General features: G+C 46.6%; 1 protein-coding gene across 1 annotated transcript; it reads right to left on the bottom strand.

Moving 5' to 3' along the window:
- Nucleotides 1–1,761: 1,761 nt before the first annotated feature.
- Nucleotides 1,762–6,828, bottom strand: PIM3 (Pim-3 proto-oncogene, serine/threonine kinase). The gene is made up of 6 exons (XM_064656217.1): nucleotides 6,244–6,828; nucleotides 5,812–5,921; nucleotides 5,599–5,649; nucleotides 4,921–5,284; nucleotides 3,499–3,675; nucleotides 1,762–3,346 (listed from the first exon to the last, which is right to left on the bottom strand). Exons 1-6 carry the CDS (start codon nucleotides 6,323–6,325, stop codon nucleotides 3,162–3,164), a joined length of 969 nt encoding a protein of 322 aa, XP_064512287.1. The 5' UTR covers nucleotides 6,326–6,828; the 3' UTR covers nucleotides 1,762–3,161.
- Between the last annotated feature and the right edge of the window lie 9,086 nt (nucleotides 6,829–15,914).

Here is a 15,914-nt window from a genome sequence, read left to right as displayed (position 1 = left end):
TAGTTTTTATGTTTCAAAACAGACCATTTCAACAGTGATTCTCTGTGAAGCTAAGGAAAGTAACATCGGCTCCTGTCGAAATGTTGAAAGTCCCTAGCTCAGCAATCAACAATAGCTTTAACAAACGTGGTTTTAGAATAGCTTTTCTGGTAGCCCTTTGAAGCTCACCCGTGTGGCCTCACTGCCATCTCTCTCTACAGCTGTGAACATGTGAAGCCATTGGAGTGGAAGATGTTAATTACTGTCAGCTACTGGAATTTCTCCAGGGACCACTTGTGGTTAGAAATGTGTTTCCCTAAAGAACTGCAGTAGGCGCTGGGATCATCTCTCCTGTAGTGTACCTGAATCCCCCCCTCTTAAGCAAAAGAAATCTCTCATTTCCAAGCAAAACTCAAAATATTCACTTTTAAGCATTCTTCTCTTAGGACATTGTGTGATTTTCCTAAGTAATCTTAACCACAGAATCTTTTACTTCTATGAATAGAGCTCCAATAGGGTTCTTCATGTATGTGGGAGTTTCTCAGGGACTAGGTTGAACATATGTACAGATTTTCATTAAAAACTGGAGAAGCAAGTCTAAAATGAAAAAGGAACAAAAGCAGAAAACATAGTAAACAAATTGATGGACACAACTGTGGTTAGGTTTTTTTTTCCCCCCAACTAGAGTAATTTGAACTTTTTTATGCCAAGTCAAAGCTATGCACCTTCCCTCCATGTCATCAGAAAACTGCACAGACCATAAATGATCTTTTTCCTTCAGCTTTACCTCCTGCTATTTATGAGCATTTTGAGTCTGAACTACTTAGCATCAGGAGCTTGATGTGATGTCAGCGAGATATTCCCCACAGGGAACCAAAATAATAGCAGATGAGCTAGCAGAAAGATCCCCAGAAAGGGAAATAACATAAACCCCACAGATGCTAAGCCTAGCCCTTTATCTGACAACTACACAGCACCTTTAAGCACGAACACATCCTTAAATATACCTTGTGGTAAATATCCCTCTGTGGTAGTTAAATCTAGTAATCGCTACCACCCCCACAAAAAGACCAAGTCAGGTCAGTCTCTGGCTGCAGAGACACCAGGATGAACTCGATAATCTGCAGGACTTGACTCCCAATGTGCTAAGACAAATGCTGAGGACATTTCTCTTGCTCTTTGCTATAGATGAGAAGAGCACATACTCCCCTGTACTTTATCAAGTGACACAGCAGTCTTTTCAGATAATCTAAGGGGGTTGAAGGAAAACAAATCGCCTTGCTCTCCAAGAATGCTGTCCCTTTCCTGTAAAGGCACAGGAAGTCCTCATCCACCCCCAGGAAGAAGGGGTAAGCAGGAAGAAGGAAACTGAATGTAACGGAAAGTAAACATGTCAACTGTGAAAACAGCAACCACCAGCAGCTATAGAAATCTTTCCTTGTTATACTCGAAGACACTGGTATTTCAGTTATTCACAGTTTAAAGTCCCACAATTACAGGCCTATTCCCTTTAATGTAGGCCATTAGTGCTGTTCTATTGTACTCCTTCTTCAGTCCAAAATCAAGTACGGTAATCAAGGAGTACAGTCCAGACTAGGGATTGCTTAATTCTCCTAAAACAATCACTGCACAATGGCATAGTCCATATACCTACTCAGGGTCAGCTGCTGCACACCTTTAACGGAGTAAGATGGTACTGGTGTGTTTGAGATATAGAGTGTGTTCCCAAGCTACCATCAAGAGGAAGTAGATAATTAAGATAAAAGCACACAAACACAGAACTGTTATATACAAAAAGTTTAATTGAAATACCTGTATAAAAAATATGATCTCCATACATTTCACACTGTTAAACAGAAGAAAAAAATCCAAATCCAAGCTGCATAAATGCAACCAGATCACAGAAACACAGCTATTAAAATAAATTAAGGTTTATGACTCTGCCACTCTACCTTCCAGAGCCAATGCACGGAGACTGTACAATGTCAATAATTTAAAACCCTTCCAAACAGCATTACTTTACATTTCTGGTACAATAATACCAGACAAAAGGCATACTGACTAACTTTAGAAAGTCATTCTATTTCCCTTAAATTAAACTTTGTACAACAATTTCCCATCTTCCAACAAAAAACTGATAAGGTCAGAATTTTATTTTTAACAAAAAGTTAACAGGAATGCAGAAAAAAAGTGCCATGGGCAAACCACTAGAATTCCCATGGAGAGAAGGAGGGGAAAGCACAGTGTTGAATAATTCTAACCAAATAAATTAACCAAATAAATAGCCACAGCTGAAAACTGTGGGAGGTCTTCTAAATTCCAAACAATAAATAATTGTATAGTACATGGGAAAAACCAAGTTTACATAAACACATTATACAGGTATGGAAAAAAAAAAAAAGTAAAAGTCCTTGAATATTGCATTGATTGTGCATTCATCATGCCCATACATACTTTAAGACTCGCAGGGTGACAAAAGGCCAGGGGGAGTTGAGAAAGGGGCTTCTCATGCCCAATGGTAGAGATGATAAAAGGAAACATGAATAAATGTTTCTGACAAAGAAGCCGATATACCTGTTCATATTTCTGTGCAGGCTATAGGAAATATTTTGAGCAGCAGAGGTGGGTTCGATTTGGAAAGGGCGGGGGGGGGGGGGCAGAGTGAAATGTCTGTGTTCAAGTATTCCATCACCAGTGGATGGGACTACTTCATTCAATCACCGAACAGGTTTCTCCAATGCATCATAGGAGCTGCTTCCTCCAGCACTGAGTCTAAAGGGAGCAAATTCCTATAATGAACTGGATCTTCTTTGGACATAGACAGCTCAAAAAGAAAGTCCCACTGAAGCAGCTTTCAAAAAGGCACTCAAAAGCAAATAAAATCTAGTCCAGGCTCTATGAGAGCAAAAAAGTTTACCATGTATTCAAGAGGTCACTGCTTTCTTAATAAGGTCAGTCTTTGACTAAGTACTGGCCTGCAACTCCCAAACATCAGCGTTTCCAAAGGAAATCTCTCATTCCAAAGCAGAAACCAGCAAAGGGGGAAAATAAAATCAAGTCCCTCAGACAAAGATTCAACTACAGAATAATGAATGCATTTTTCTAGCCCCTCCTATGTATTGGCAGCAGCACTGTGGTCTTTCTGCTTGTAGCTCCCCTCCCAGTGCGAGGTCCTTAGTATTTCACAGACTCTCATTACTTGAACTTGTGCTAGATACATCAGTATCAAGGGTCCGTAGCCTTATGTCACAGTCCTCAGACTTCACTACTTCAGATTTGTGCATCCATTGATGGTCAAAAATTTGCTCAAGTGTTGGTCTGTCTGAAGGCCTCAGTGAAAGGCACCATTTGATCAGCTGTTGACATTCTGTACCAAAAAAAAAGAAAGCTATGTTAGACTAGGAAAGTAAAAAAAAGACAATCCCAAGCAACAAAAATCCACCCGTACAAGCTCAAATGTACAGGACTATTTAAAAAACCCAAAAACCAAAAAAACCACTTGACCCCTATAGAACTCACCAGGTGAAATTCTTCTCCTGAAGTATAATCGTCCCCTCAAGATTTCTTCATCTTGCTCAAAAGGGATGTCTCCACAAACCATATCATACAGCAGAACTCCCAGAGACCATACTGTTGCTGACCGCCCATGGTATCTGTGGTATCTGATCCACTCTGGAGGGCTGTACACTCTCGTTCCTGAAAGCAGGGAAAAAAAAAAAATAGAGTAAAGGTTTAAAGTGCTTCCCTGTTGTTCAGCTCCTTCTAGTAGACCTAAATTAAATTCATAAATTTGACATTTGGAAATTGAAAAAAAAAAATAATAATTTTTTTACAGGCCAAAGCCATTAGCGGTGTAATTTCAGGTCATCTGCAGGGTTACACCATCAACAGACTTGGCCCATCCGGTTGTGCTATTTCGTTGCAAGGAATAACACAGCCCCATCAGCTGACTGTTTACTGAGGCGAGCTCCCTTTCACTGACCACGTGGCGTCTGCACCATCACACCAAAAATAGACACAAAAGGACAAAGGGGGCTGGCGGGGAGGAGAGGGCGACAAGAAGGTGAAACTCAGGTCTGCTCGCATTACATGGAGCTAATCTGCTTTATCCAATTCCACAGGGCAGTAAACAAAATAGGGCCGCTTACGATTTCTGTTTTTAAGGCCCCCCTCGGGCTTCTATGCGGCAGTTTTTCCCAACCCGCCTCCCCACCCTTCCCCTCCCTCCGGTGCCCGCGGGCTCCTTGGATACCAAACAAAACGGGGAATTCGTGATGCCGAGGGTCACGTGCGGCAGGGCTTCGGGTTTCACAACAAACAGATGTGAGTGCGGCAGCTGGGGGCGGGGGAAACGGGGGGAGCGAGGCCCCGTTACATCAGTCACACTCCAAGGACTAGGGGAAATGCTCTCTCTGGTCACACACACTGGCTTATGTTCAGCTTTCCCACCCCTAAAGCATCGACACCGGCCCTGAAATCTACATCAAGTCATTTTGAGAGAGCACACTTATCCCCATCGCTTTAAAATCTGCAATGCGGGATTTCCAGGACACTGCCGGAATGGGAAGGGGAGGTACCGCTCCGAGTTAAAAAAAGCACCGCATATAAAAACTGCATATCCACACATGGAAACATCCGACACTGGCAAAGCCTCCATGTAAACAGATCGCCCTCTAGGAAAAAAACCCGCTTTTTCCAAGACAGGGAAACAGAAACTGCTGCGTCACTGCATGGAATCGCTTTTTTCCTACGCAACTGAACACCCCTAAGCTGCTTCGGGTCCACAGGTTTCAGTTACCGGTAGACCTGATATGAACCCCCGTGTCAGGGACACTGCTCGCTGCTGCCAGGCACCGGGAACGTTCTAAGCGGCGGTTCTAGGGCGGGCATCACCCCAGAAGGGGAGTAGGGGTCTGCCCTCGGCATAGGGAGGACACGTACCGTCGAAGTCGGTATAGACTGTGTCCTTGAGGAGGGCTCCCGAGCCGAAGTCGATGAGCTTCAGTTCGCCTGTACGGAGGTCAACCAGCAGGTTCTCGTCCTTGATGTCCCGGTGCACCACGCCGCAGCCGTAGCAGTGGCGCACCGCCTCCAGCACCTGCCGGAAGAAGCCGCGGGCCGTCTCCTCGTCCAGAGCGCCCTTCTCCGTGATGAAGTCGAACAGGTCCTTCACCAGCTCGGGCCGCTCCATGATGATCAGATAGCCGTCGGGCCGCTCGTACCAGTCCAGCAGCTTGATGACCCCTCTGAAGCCAGAGCCCACCTTCTTCAGGAGGACGATCTCCAGGGGCACCATGACGCCGCTCTGAGCAGAGAGAGGGGGGGCGCGGGTCAGCGGGGGGGCGGCGCGCCCCGGGGCGCCCCCTCGCCGAGGGGAGGGAGGTGGGGAGGGGCAGGAGGGAGGAGGGCGTGCATGGCGGGGAAGGAGGGCGCGGCCGACGGGCCCCCCTCCGCGGCTGCCGCAGTCCGAGGGGCGGGCGCGGCGCTGCGGCGGCGAACCCCCGCCAAATTCCCTCCCGACGCAGAGGCCGCGCCAGCGGGGCGGGCCCCGCCACCCACACAATGGCCCCGCCGCGGCGGAGCCCCGCGGCACCCCCGGAGTCCCCCCCGGCTACTTACAATCGTGCCCCACTCGGTCACCCGCTCCTTCACCACATGCTTCACGGCAACCTGCAGAGCGGGGAGAAAGGAGGCGCCGTGAGCGGCGGGGCGGGCTCAGTCTGCGCTCCGCCGCCGAAGGGCCGGGCCGGCCGCGCCCGCCGCTTCCCGCGCCCGCAGATTCCCGCGCCGCGATCCCGCCCGCCACCCCCGCCCGGGCGCCCCGCTCCTCACCGGCAGCCCGTCGGCGATCCTGCTCCCCGCGTACACGGTGCCGAAGCCCCCGCTGCCCAGTACGGAGCCCACCTGGTAGACTTTATCAAACGGCTCCTTCTCCACTTTCACTGGGGAAACGAGAGGGAAACACCCGCGTCAGTGTCCGCAGCCGTGCTGCGCCCGAAATTAAAAAAAAAAAAAAAAGAAGCCCACAAATGCTCTGCCCAGCTGACGCGTACTCTGCGCGCTGCCCTGATTCTGACCAAGGCTTTTTTTTTAAACATATTGTCTTCTTCAATTAAGAAAAAAAAAAAAGAAAAAAGAAAAAGAAAAGAAAAGCCCCAAATGCAGCTCCGGGGGCTGCGAGATTCCGGCCCCGGCACCCCGGTAACGCGGGGCCGACCCGCGCCCACCGGCGCGGCTCTGGCAGGGGACACCCCAGCCCCGTACCTGGCTGGAGGATCTTCACAGGCAAGTGGTCCATACTGGGGCTGCAGATGTGCGCCAGCGAGCCGAACTTGGAGAGCAACATCTTTCGAGTGGGGGAAAACGGCGAGTCCCCGGCGGTGGCTCCGCCGGCGTCCTCCCGGCTCAGCGCTTGGCGCGGCTCTCCTCGCTCCGGAGCCGGCGGAGGGCGGCGGGCCGCCGATATCTTCTGCGCAGCTCCTTCTTCGGTCGGGAGCGGGCACCGACGGAGTCCTGGGCGGGGGGGGGGGGGGGGGGTCCCCGCCGGCAGCAATCCAGGCGCCGGTCGCACCAAGTCCTCGGGAAAAACGCAGTCAGCGAGCGCGCCGCTCCCGCGCTCCCTCTTCCACCCGGCGAGAGCCGCTCGGGGCGCAGGCAGGCGCAGCCAGAAGTAGAGCCCTCCCGGGAGGCAGGCGGGTCCGGGGGGCGCGGGGCCGCGCGTGGAGCCCGCCCCTGCGGGGGCCGCGGTAGCAGGAGCGGGCTGGGCGCCGCAGTAGAGCCGTGGCGGGCGCAGGACCGACCGCGCCGCCGCCGAGCTGCCCGCGCGCTTCTGAGCCGGCGGCGCCGCCGAGCCGCCTCTTAACTCCCAATATTTTGGTGCGGGCACAGTGCGGCGAGCGCGCCAAGGATATCCCTCCGCGGGGGAGGGGAGGGGGGAACACCTCTCCCCACCGCCCCCGCCGCCCCCTCCCCTCCGCGCCGGGGCGCCCGTGGGGCGGCGGCCGCGACTGCAGCGTCCCGTACCCGCCCCACCGTGCGGGCGGGCGCGGGGAGGGCGGGGGGCTGGGAACTACTTGTTTGTAGTAAGCGGCGCGCAGAGTTACACCCTGTCTGAGAGGGAACGCATCACACATTAGCGGCGAAAAAAAAAAAAAAAAAAAGGACGGGGCGGGGGGAGATCCTTCGGCGTGCGTTAGCGCCGCGCGCGGCCAATCGCCGCGCGCCCTTTCAAAGGGCTCCCGGTGCGGCCAATGGGGAGCGCCCTCATTTGCATGCGGCGGCGCGCGGCCGGGCGGTGGCAGGGCGGGAATGCCGCGAATGCCGCGGCGCCGAGCCCGCCCCGCCCCGCCCTGGGCTGCGGGAAGGGCGCTGCGAGCCGCGCCGGGCTGGGCAGGACTGCCGCGGCCGGGGCTGCGCGGGGGCGGGACGCCAATAGAGCCGGGGCACGGTGGCTCCGCGGAGCTGGCCTGTAGTGTGCGTAGCCCAGGCGCGGCGGTTCAGCCAGCCGATGCTCCCCAGTTAGCACGCGGCGCTCCCCCGCCCTCCGCGGCGGTTTCCCCTCCCCGGCGCTGCCCCCTCGGCTCGGCGCAGCCCGGCGCCGTGCCAGCGCGGGGGACGCCGGCGCCTGCCCTCCGTGCCTGCCTCCGTCAGTCACCTCCCCTGTGCGGAAGCCCCGCGGGGCCGGTGCGGCGCGACGGCGGGCGCCGCAGCTCCGGCGGCGCGACTCGGCTCGGAGTAGCTCAGGGCTTCTCTCCGCTCCCCGTCCCGACGAGGCGCCGCGTCGGGAGAGGGCAGGGAGCTGCTCCACTTCCCGGCGCTGCCGTCTCCGTCCTGCCCGCCCCGCCCCGCAGGGGGCGCTGGATCAACAGGAATGGCGGCGCGGGCGCGTGTCGCCGGCGGGGCTCGCGGGAGTCCCCGCGCCCGGTCCCGTAACGGCGGTCGGGCCCCGCCGCTGCTGGGGGAGACCGAGGCAGCTGGGGGAGCCCAGGGGAAGAGGGAAGCCCGGGGGCATCCGGAGGATCTTGGCGAGCGTCTGTCCAGCAAAGCCGTGGGCCACTGCTTTAGATGTTGAGTGCGGTCCTGGGCGGGCAACAATATCTTAATCTCCAGTAGCTACTGAGAGCCCGGCCCGGACGCGAGTGAGCGCAGGGAAGGCGCTCAGCCGGGGAGCACCACGACGTCTGCAGACAGCCCCCGGCACCGCCACCCCTGTCACACACCGCGGACCAGGTGCACAACAGGAAAAAAATGCAGATATCGGTGCTTCACGGGGATCCCCAACGTGAGGGTGTTTTTGGACAAGCACTTGGCAGCCCTTCCCACCATGAGCCTTGCAGTTGGCATTGCCTGATAATAGTAATGCTGTAATCTCAGGCAGTCGTACTCATAAACAAAGCAAAGACTTCTAGGGAGAGGTAATTTCTTTTATTAGATTAGACCAGCTGATGTAAAGGTCAAGTTTTCAGGCGCGATTTCAACCCTTCATGTCCCAGAACGTAGTTTTTGAAGCTAGATCAGTTGGACTATGAAAGGTACCACCCCTCTTGCGGACCATGGCATTTGCAAAGGCTCCAAAAAAAATCATGGAGTTTATTGAGCAGCTGAAGAATTCAGGAGCTTTCATGTTTATGAATTAATTTTTTTTTCTTAAAGCTAATTATTTGGATTTATCAGATAAAGCAATAAGAAAGCTGCTTTTTTATATATTATTATTTTTATTTGCATTACATATCCTGCCTTTTGGCTGTCTCAAATCACATTAAATAAGTTTTTAGCAAATTTCTCCCGGTAGTGGTATAGGCATGCTATACTTATGTTTAATTGCTGCTGAAATGTAAACAACTACAAAGAGTAGATTTTGTGATCTCACAGTACGTGTTCCAGGCTTCTTTTAAAATATTTAGCTGTACAGCCTTTTGCTGTAACTCTTGTCAGTGGCTTGTTATGAGTATTGTTTTAAATGGAGAGGAAGTATTTCTCACTTCCAAAATGAAATCTCAAGTTATTGAAATAGAAAATATTTTTAAATAGAGAGAACTGGCATGAAATATTAATATGTGCAAGTGCTAATTATTTAGGGAATTAACACTGCAAGTTGATATTAATTACTACTTTTTTACATGGCAAAACGTGAAAAATCATGCATATATCCTAGTGTGCAAATGTAAAAACATTGAGCCTTTTCATTCCAACTATATTTGGAATATCTTAAATCAATCTTTGTGTTGCCAATCTGTAGTAAATCAGTCATACACTTGCCTTGAACCCGTTCAGGAAAATGATACAGTTCCCTCGAAATCCTGTTGAGTTTAAGCTACATCTTCTTCAGCTGTGTCAGCTGTAATATTTTGAGTCAAAAGAATATGGCATACTTTTACACATCTACATTTGTAGCAAAATGCTAATTAAAAATTCCGTGATCAATTCTGGCATTGATGTAACTCCCAATCTCATTTGTATTTTCGTAACAGTGTAAAAGGGAGTTTATTACGTATCTAACATTAAATTAAACAAGGTAGTTACTGTAAAAAAAAAAAGTGATAGTGGGGTATTTGTTCTTCATCCACTTAATTTTGGCAGACAGACATTTAACTTGTATACAGCTACAAGCATCTTGGTTTGACAGAATTACAGATGGATCCCAGGCATGGAATTTACCCTGTCTTTACACATAAGCCTTTCATGGGTTTGTGGTGCTCCTTTGATCTGACTTGGAACATGCAGTTCAGTGGTTCCAAACAATTATAGTTGCAGAAATATTTTATAAACTAGTTTTGGCCATTTTAGCAGTGGCTTTGCAACTATAAATGGAAAATCATTCATGGGTAGGATGCCAGTTTGCTGTAGAATTCATATTTTCTGTGCAACAGTCCCTGAGAAGGAGTGAGTTTGTCAGGCATAGAAACATGGAAGAGCCATGGGAGTTTCTGCTTGCAGGACGATACTACATTCAGGCTACCTTTTAATATCTGTGTGGAACTCAGTTCAAAGTTTGCACTAGGTACTGCACTGGTGACATTACTGGGCTCTAATATATACTTACAGCCATTGTAGGTCTTCTGGACGGAACTACCAAAATGCATCTGGTCTCATAATAAGAACATAAGGAATGTTGCTAAGCATGCTCTGGCAGTAAATGCCCATTAAAGTTGATAAGAATATTGGTATTCCTAGGTCCCTCAACCTCCTTATATGTCAAAGCTCCTAGCTAGCTTAATAACCCTTCGCTCAATTCTCTTCAGTCTCTCTTTTATTTGGCAAGAGAACAAACCGAACACAGTGCTCTAGATGTGATTTCATATGTGCTGAATAGAGGGCAATAATCGTGTCCCTTGACCTGCTGTCTGTGGTCTTGCTAATGCACTCCAAAATGTGGTTACTCTTCATTACAACAAGCACACGCTGCTGACTTTGTTGGTTTGTGGTCCACTGAGTCCTCTCTTGCAGAACCGTTAGTTCCAGCCTGCACTTCTCCATAACTGTATCCTGTCCCAGATGCAGAACCTTGGCATTTATCTTTTTGGAACTTCAATTCCCCTGATTTCGCATCACCTTGTACTTCCAAAGGGTCTCATCATGCAAGGCACAGATGAAAACTTTAAATAATATCAGCCTGTGTTTTGATCCCAGGAAATACCCCTTGGAATCGCCGGCAAACTGGACATGAAACGGTTATTATCTACCCTTTGAGGCCTGTGATCTGATCAGTTTTTAACCCACCTTGTAGTCCACCTCTATCTGGATGCTGAAACACCATATCAAAGGTCTGGCTAAAGAAAAGAGGAACAATATCTACTCTAACCTCACCCAGAGAGCCTGGTAATGTAGTTGTAGAAGGCAGAGTAGCTAAGCACAGTTTGCCCTTGGGAAATTCAAGATGGCTGCTCTCAATAACATTTTTGTTGTTGTGGAAATGGAAATGATTTCCATGAGTACTTGCTCCATAGTTTTCTCAGCAACTGAGAGAAGGTTGATCAGCCATTCATCACCCAGATATTTCTTATTGCAATTTTCTAAGACAGACGTAACATTTTTGCAGTTGCTCCTCAGATCACTGTGACCTTTCACAAGGGAGAGAGTGCCCTTCCAATGACTTTTGCTGGCACACTTAGTACTCTCAAATGTATCCTGTCCAATCCCATGGACTTGTATGACATTTCTAGCTTGTTTAATTAGACCCTGACTTGTTCCCTCTACTTGACATGGAACTCTGGGAGGCCTGCAGGCAGACTGTGCTGGTAGATACTGAGACAAAGTGAGTACATGTGTGCTGTGTCACAAGGTCACCCGCTGCATTCAGCAGGGGGCCTAGATTTTACTCAGTCTCTCATTTTGCTGTGAAAGTGTCCTTACCCATGATGTCCTTCATCAATTTTAACTGCACGGAAGCACTGGCCCTCTAATTCCATCCCTGTGCACCTGGCCAATGCTCCTGTATTCCTTCTCATCATGTGCCCACTTCCACTGGTCCCATATTCTTCCTTTCTGTTGCTGAGCTCAGTCATATACACACTGCACTGCTAAGGAAGGCTCCTGCTGTAGCTGCTTATTTGCTTGCAAATTAGGATGTATAACAGATATGTCTGACTCTGCTTGATCAGTTGTTAGGACACTTCTTTCAGCAACTTCAGTGTTTTTCTTTTGACCAGTGTGTCTTACGAAGCCACAACCTCTCTTTATTTCTTTCCATTTAAGAACACACTGCTAGAATTAAGAATGGTTAGAGAATCATAGGATCATAGAATATGCTCAGTTGGAAGGGACCGATCAGGATCATTGAGTCCAGCTCTTGGCCCTGCACAAGACACCCCAAGAGTCACACCATGTGTCTGAGAGCATTATCCAAATGCTTCTTGAACTGTCAGGCCCAAGCCTGGTGCTGTGGCTACTTCCCTGGGGAGCCTGTTGCATTGCTCAACCACCCTCTGGGTGAAAAACACTTTTCTAATATCCAACCTAAACTTCCCCTAACTCAGCTTCATGCCGTTTCCTTGAGTCCTGTCACGGGTCACAAGAGTGAAGAGATCACTACCTGCCCCTCCACTTCCCATCATGGGGAAGTTGTAGACTGCAATGAGGTCTCCCCTCAGTCTCCTCTTCTCCAGGCTGAACAGACCAACTGACCTCAGCCACTCCTAGTACTCTTTCCTCTCCAGACCCTTCACCATCCTCATTGCCCTCCTTTGGACGCTCTCGAATAGCTTAGTATCTTTTTTATACTGTGGTGCCCAAAACTGCACACAGTACTTGATGTGAGGCCGCCCCAGTGCAGAGCAGAGCGAGACAATCACTTCTGTCCGTCAGCTGGTGATGCTGTGCCTGATGCCCCCCAGGACACGGTTGGCCCTCCTGGCTGCCAGGGCACTGCTGACTCATTCAGCAGAAAGATGTTGACATCTCTATCAGTAATTGACCTTACATTTCCACATATGGCACAATCTTTCCTCTTTATAATTCAAAGTACTGAGTGTATTCAGTCAAAGTTGACTCCTACCACTAAGCATTAGTGAGACCAATACTGAGGTACTGTTAAAAGAAGTTGAAAAACTGAAGAGGCTTTCCAGGAGAATACGAGGTTTAGGACCAATGTCTTAAAAAACGAAGCTCTAGTAGCTCAATCTATTTTGTTTATTTGATAGAAGGTTAAGCAGTAACCTCTTACCATCACAGTCTACAAGTATCTACAATTTTTTTTTTCTTTCCCAACCTGGTATTTTCTAGCTCTGTAAGTCACACAGGAGGTTTCCCAGCCTGGGAACTGAGAGAAAACAACAAACTGTAGGAGTAAAGTACAGGCAGGTAACAGAGGCTTACTGTGGATGTAGCTCTGTTAATTGAAGGCCTAGTGTTGAAAGTGGATTTAAAATAAGAAGATATGCTCATGTGTAAAAAGAACTTACAGATTTCATGCAGAATTTGCATTAGATACCATGACATTGTATCAAGGGAAGTCAGACTGAAAAGTCTCTGAATTGTTAATATTTATGACTCCAAAAGCATGGCTCTGCACAGAACTGAGTTCTCAGGACCTCATCTTCCACTGTTATGCAGGTGGCACACTGTGTTCAGTAGAGAGATTGCACAATTTCAGCAGCTGTTTTCCCTGTTTCAAAAAGTGTATTAAAGAACTAAAGTGGGATCATGGAAGGGTAATGAGAATAAATGAGGATATGGAAAAAACTCTTGTTTGAAAAATTAGGCCTTTTTTCACTTTGGAGGGAAGATCAAGAAAGAGGGCACAGTAAAATAATGGTCTAAGTACAGTAGATCAGATGACTGCGTTCTCTCTCATTTAACATGAGCTGAGGAACATCAAGCAGAATTAAAAGGTAACTTTCAAAACTGATAAAAAAAACCCAACCTGTAATTACCTCTACATATAAAACTTGTAATTAGGGCATGGAACTCACTGCCAAGTCACAAAGGCCAAGAATGTAACAAGATTAAAAAGAGTATTGTATTTTTAGTGATAACAGGAATATTCAGAGTTATAATTGGAGGATAAAAATAGCAGAAGGCTATTAAGTCTCAAGTTTCAATGTGGAAACCAACTTTGTCTTGCGGAATGAGTTGATACTGCCATTGGCAAATCAATGAATAAAGAATGTAAGTGAGGAGTAATAAATATGGTCCACCTCTGCCTGCTCTGGAGTCTTTGTACAGAGTGAGCCAAAGCAGTAGAGTAGTTTGTATAACAAGGCAATTCTTAATAAAGCCCTGTATTTTCTGCTTTAATTGTGTTTGTGTCGGTAGTGTTATATTTAAATTGTTGCAATGATGTGAAAAATTGATCTCGGTGTTTTGTTCAATGGGATAGTCTGGATAAGCGTTTTTCAAACTATAATCTATGCATTGGTGGAAATAATAAGACATCACAAAGTGTTCAGTGATTTTTGTGTTTGCCCACAGGCACCGAATAAAATCAAGGAGGGAAAAAAGAAAAGTAATTAAAAAAAAATCAAGGTTTACTTATATTTGTTTTTTCATAAAATTATCAAGTGGCAAAATGAATAGGTGAATACATAATCCTTACATGAAAATTAGCGAAACACTGGAACAGATGATCTCTAAGGATTTTGTGTAGAAATTTAGAGGGAAATTGACAGTATGGGATGAAGTCAAAAATACAAAAAAGTATTGGTTTTGTGACTGTGTTTGAGTTTTACAGAAATGTTAGAGTACAGATGGAACTGGATACTGTTCTACTTTCCCTTTTCAAAATTCTTGTATGAAAATTTTGAAATGTGAAGATATAAAAGCCCTATCTGAGTTGTCACCATCAGAGCTATAAGATTTAGATAATTCCATTGTATCTCTGACGTGACCCAAAAGGAGCTGTGCTCCCAGTAAAATAATTCAGTAATTTGTTAATAATAAATTCATTACAACAGATAGTGGCAGTACTAATGTGTCTTTCTATATTTGAGAATGGATGGAAGAGTTTCATTGGTTTTCAATAATTATAATGATAATAATAATAATAAAATTGCTCAAGACTTGCAAAAAGAGACAATAAACAGAGCTCTTGCAAAAGAGGCAATATACAGAGCTGTGAACTCTTCACTTGATCTTTCTTGAATCTTGACACTAAATTTAATCCCAAACATAATACCAACATTGTAAACCAAAATATTATATTTATATGGTCCTATGCTACTAATTTCTACTCGATACAGAGAGATATTTCTAATTTTAAAAGCAAGAGGGCTAATTTAAAAGAGACTGAATGGATGGTTTGTGGGGGAGTTAAATCAAAACTGTTCTAATACAGTAGTTGTAATATGAATATAATGGAATAAGTTCACATTTTAAGTGCAGTAGAAGGATGCACTTTGGAACAACAGTTAAAGTTTTCAACCAGTTTTATAACTACGTAAGTTCCTAATTAAGGCTTGATGAGCCAAAATTCAACAGAGAAAAGCATTCAGACCTTTCCTACTGTCTCAGTGTCACTTTATGTGTGCTTCCACCTCCACTTTCTCCACTTCAGCTTCTCAACCACTCTGTAATGAGAAAAATACCACAGAGTTACTGTAATCACTGAAATAAGATCTGTCCTTTGAACCACATACAGGAGGGAACCACCAGATTACTCTGTATGGGTGTGCCCCAGTTTTCTGACTACTGGTGTTCCTGCTCTTTGCTAATCTAAAAGGATGTAATTATTAACCAGCAAAAACTCCAGCCCTGCATGCACATCCCACGTGTAGTCCTCTGCAGAACTGCCACTCGTGGCTGCTAGTGTTGTTAGTATCAGACCCAGAACAGCATCATTAACAAGCTGAACTGGTGTGTGTGCCTTTGTACAAAGGATCATAAATACTGTGTTAGTATATGTAATTGATGACACAAGTTCATGTGGAGGAGAAGCTTATATATTGAGTACATTTTTCTGGACGCATAATTACTCTTGTCAGAATAGGCTGCCCTTTCTATTTTTTGAAGTCAGATTATGAGAAGAATAATTCTATTTCGCATATACAAAACCACTTATACCTGGTTGGTTAATGTACTGTTAAAATAATAAAACAAAATGATGGGAAGGAATGAGTATCCCTAAATGATCTTTGATCGAGGCTCAGCTGAATGTACTCCAACATTTGTACTATAATTAAAAACACAGTGGCTGTCCTTGCTCAATGTTTTATTCATAGATAACTAAAGTATGTACCCTAAACTGCATATGACTGTGTGATCAAAGGACACTTTACTGTGTTTTATCAGTAGTAGTATACTAACCTTATGATAATAATATTTCATTTTCTATTATGTTTCTGTGGACTTCACAAAGAATATTGTAGTTTATGTTATGTTAATCAGTGTCTTATATTTTTTAATTGTTTCCTAAATGTAAAATTTATCAAAAAATATACTACAATGCTATTACACTTTCTGAAAGGGTGATTTCACTCATATTTCAAGATAGTAAGTCTCTT

The sequence above is a fragment of the Pseudopipra pipra genome, chromosome 5 (genome assembly GCF_036250125.1).
Source record: "Pseudopipra pipra isolate bDixPip1 chromosome 5, bDixPip1.hap1, whole genome shotgun sequence".
NCBI classification, from domain to species: domain Eukaryota; kingdom Metazoa; phylum Chordata; class Aves; order Passeriformes; family Pipridae; genus Pseudopipra; species Pseudopipra pipra.
The sequence above is the reverse complement of the archived record's forward strand: the minus strand, read 5'-3'. Positions and strand labels throughout refer to the sequence as shown.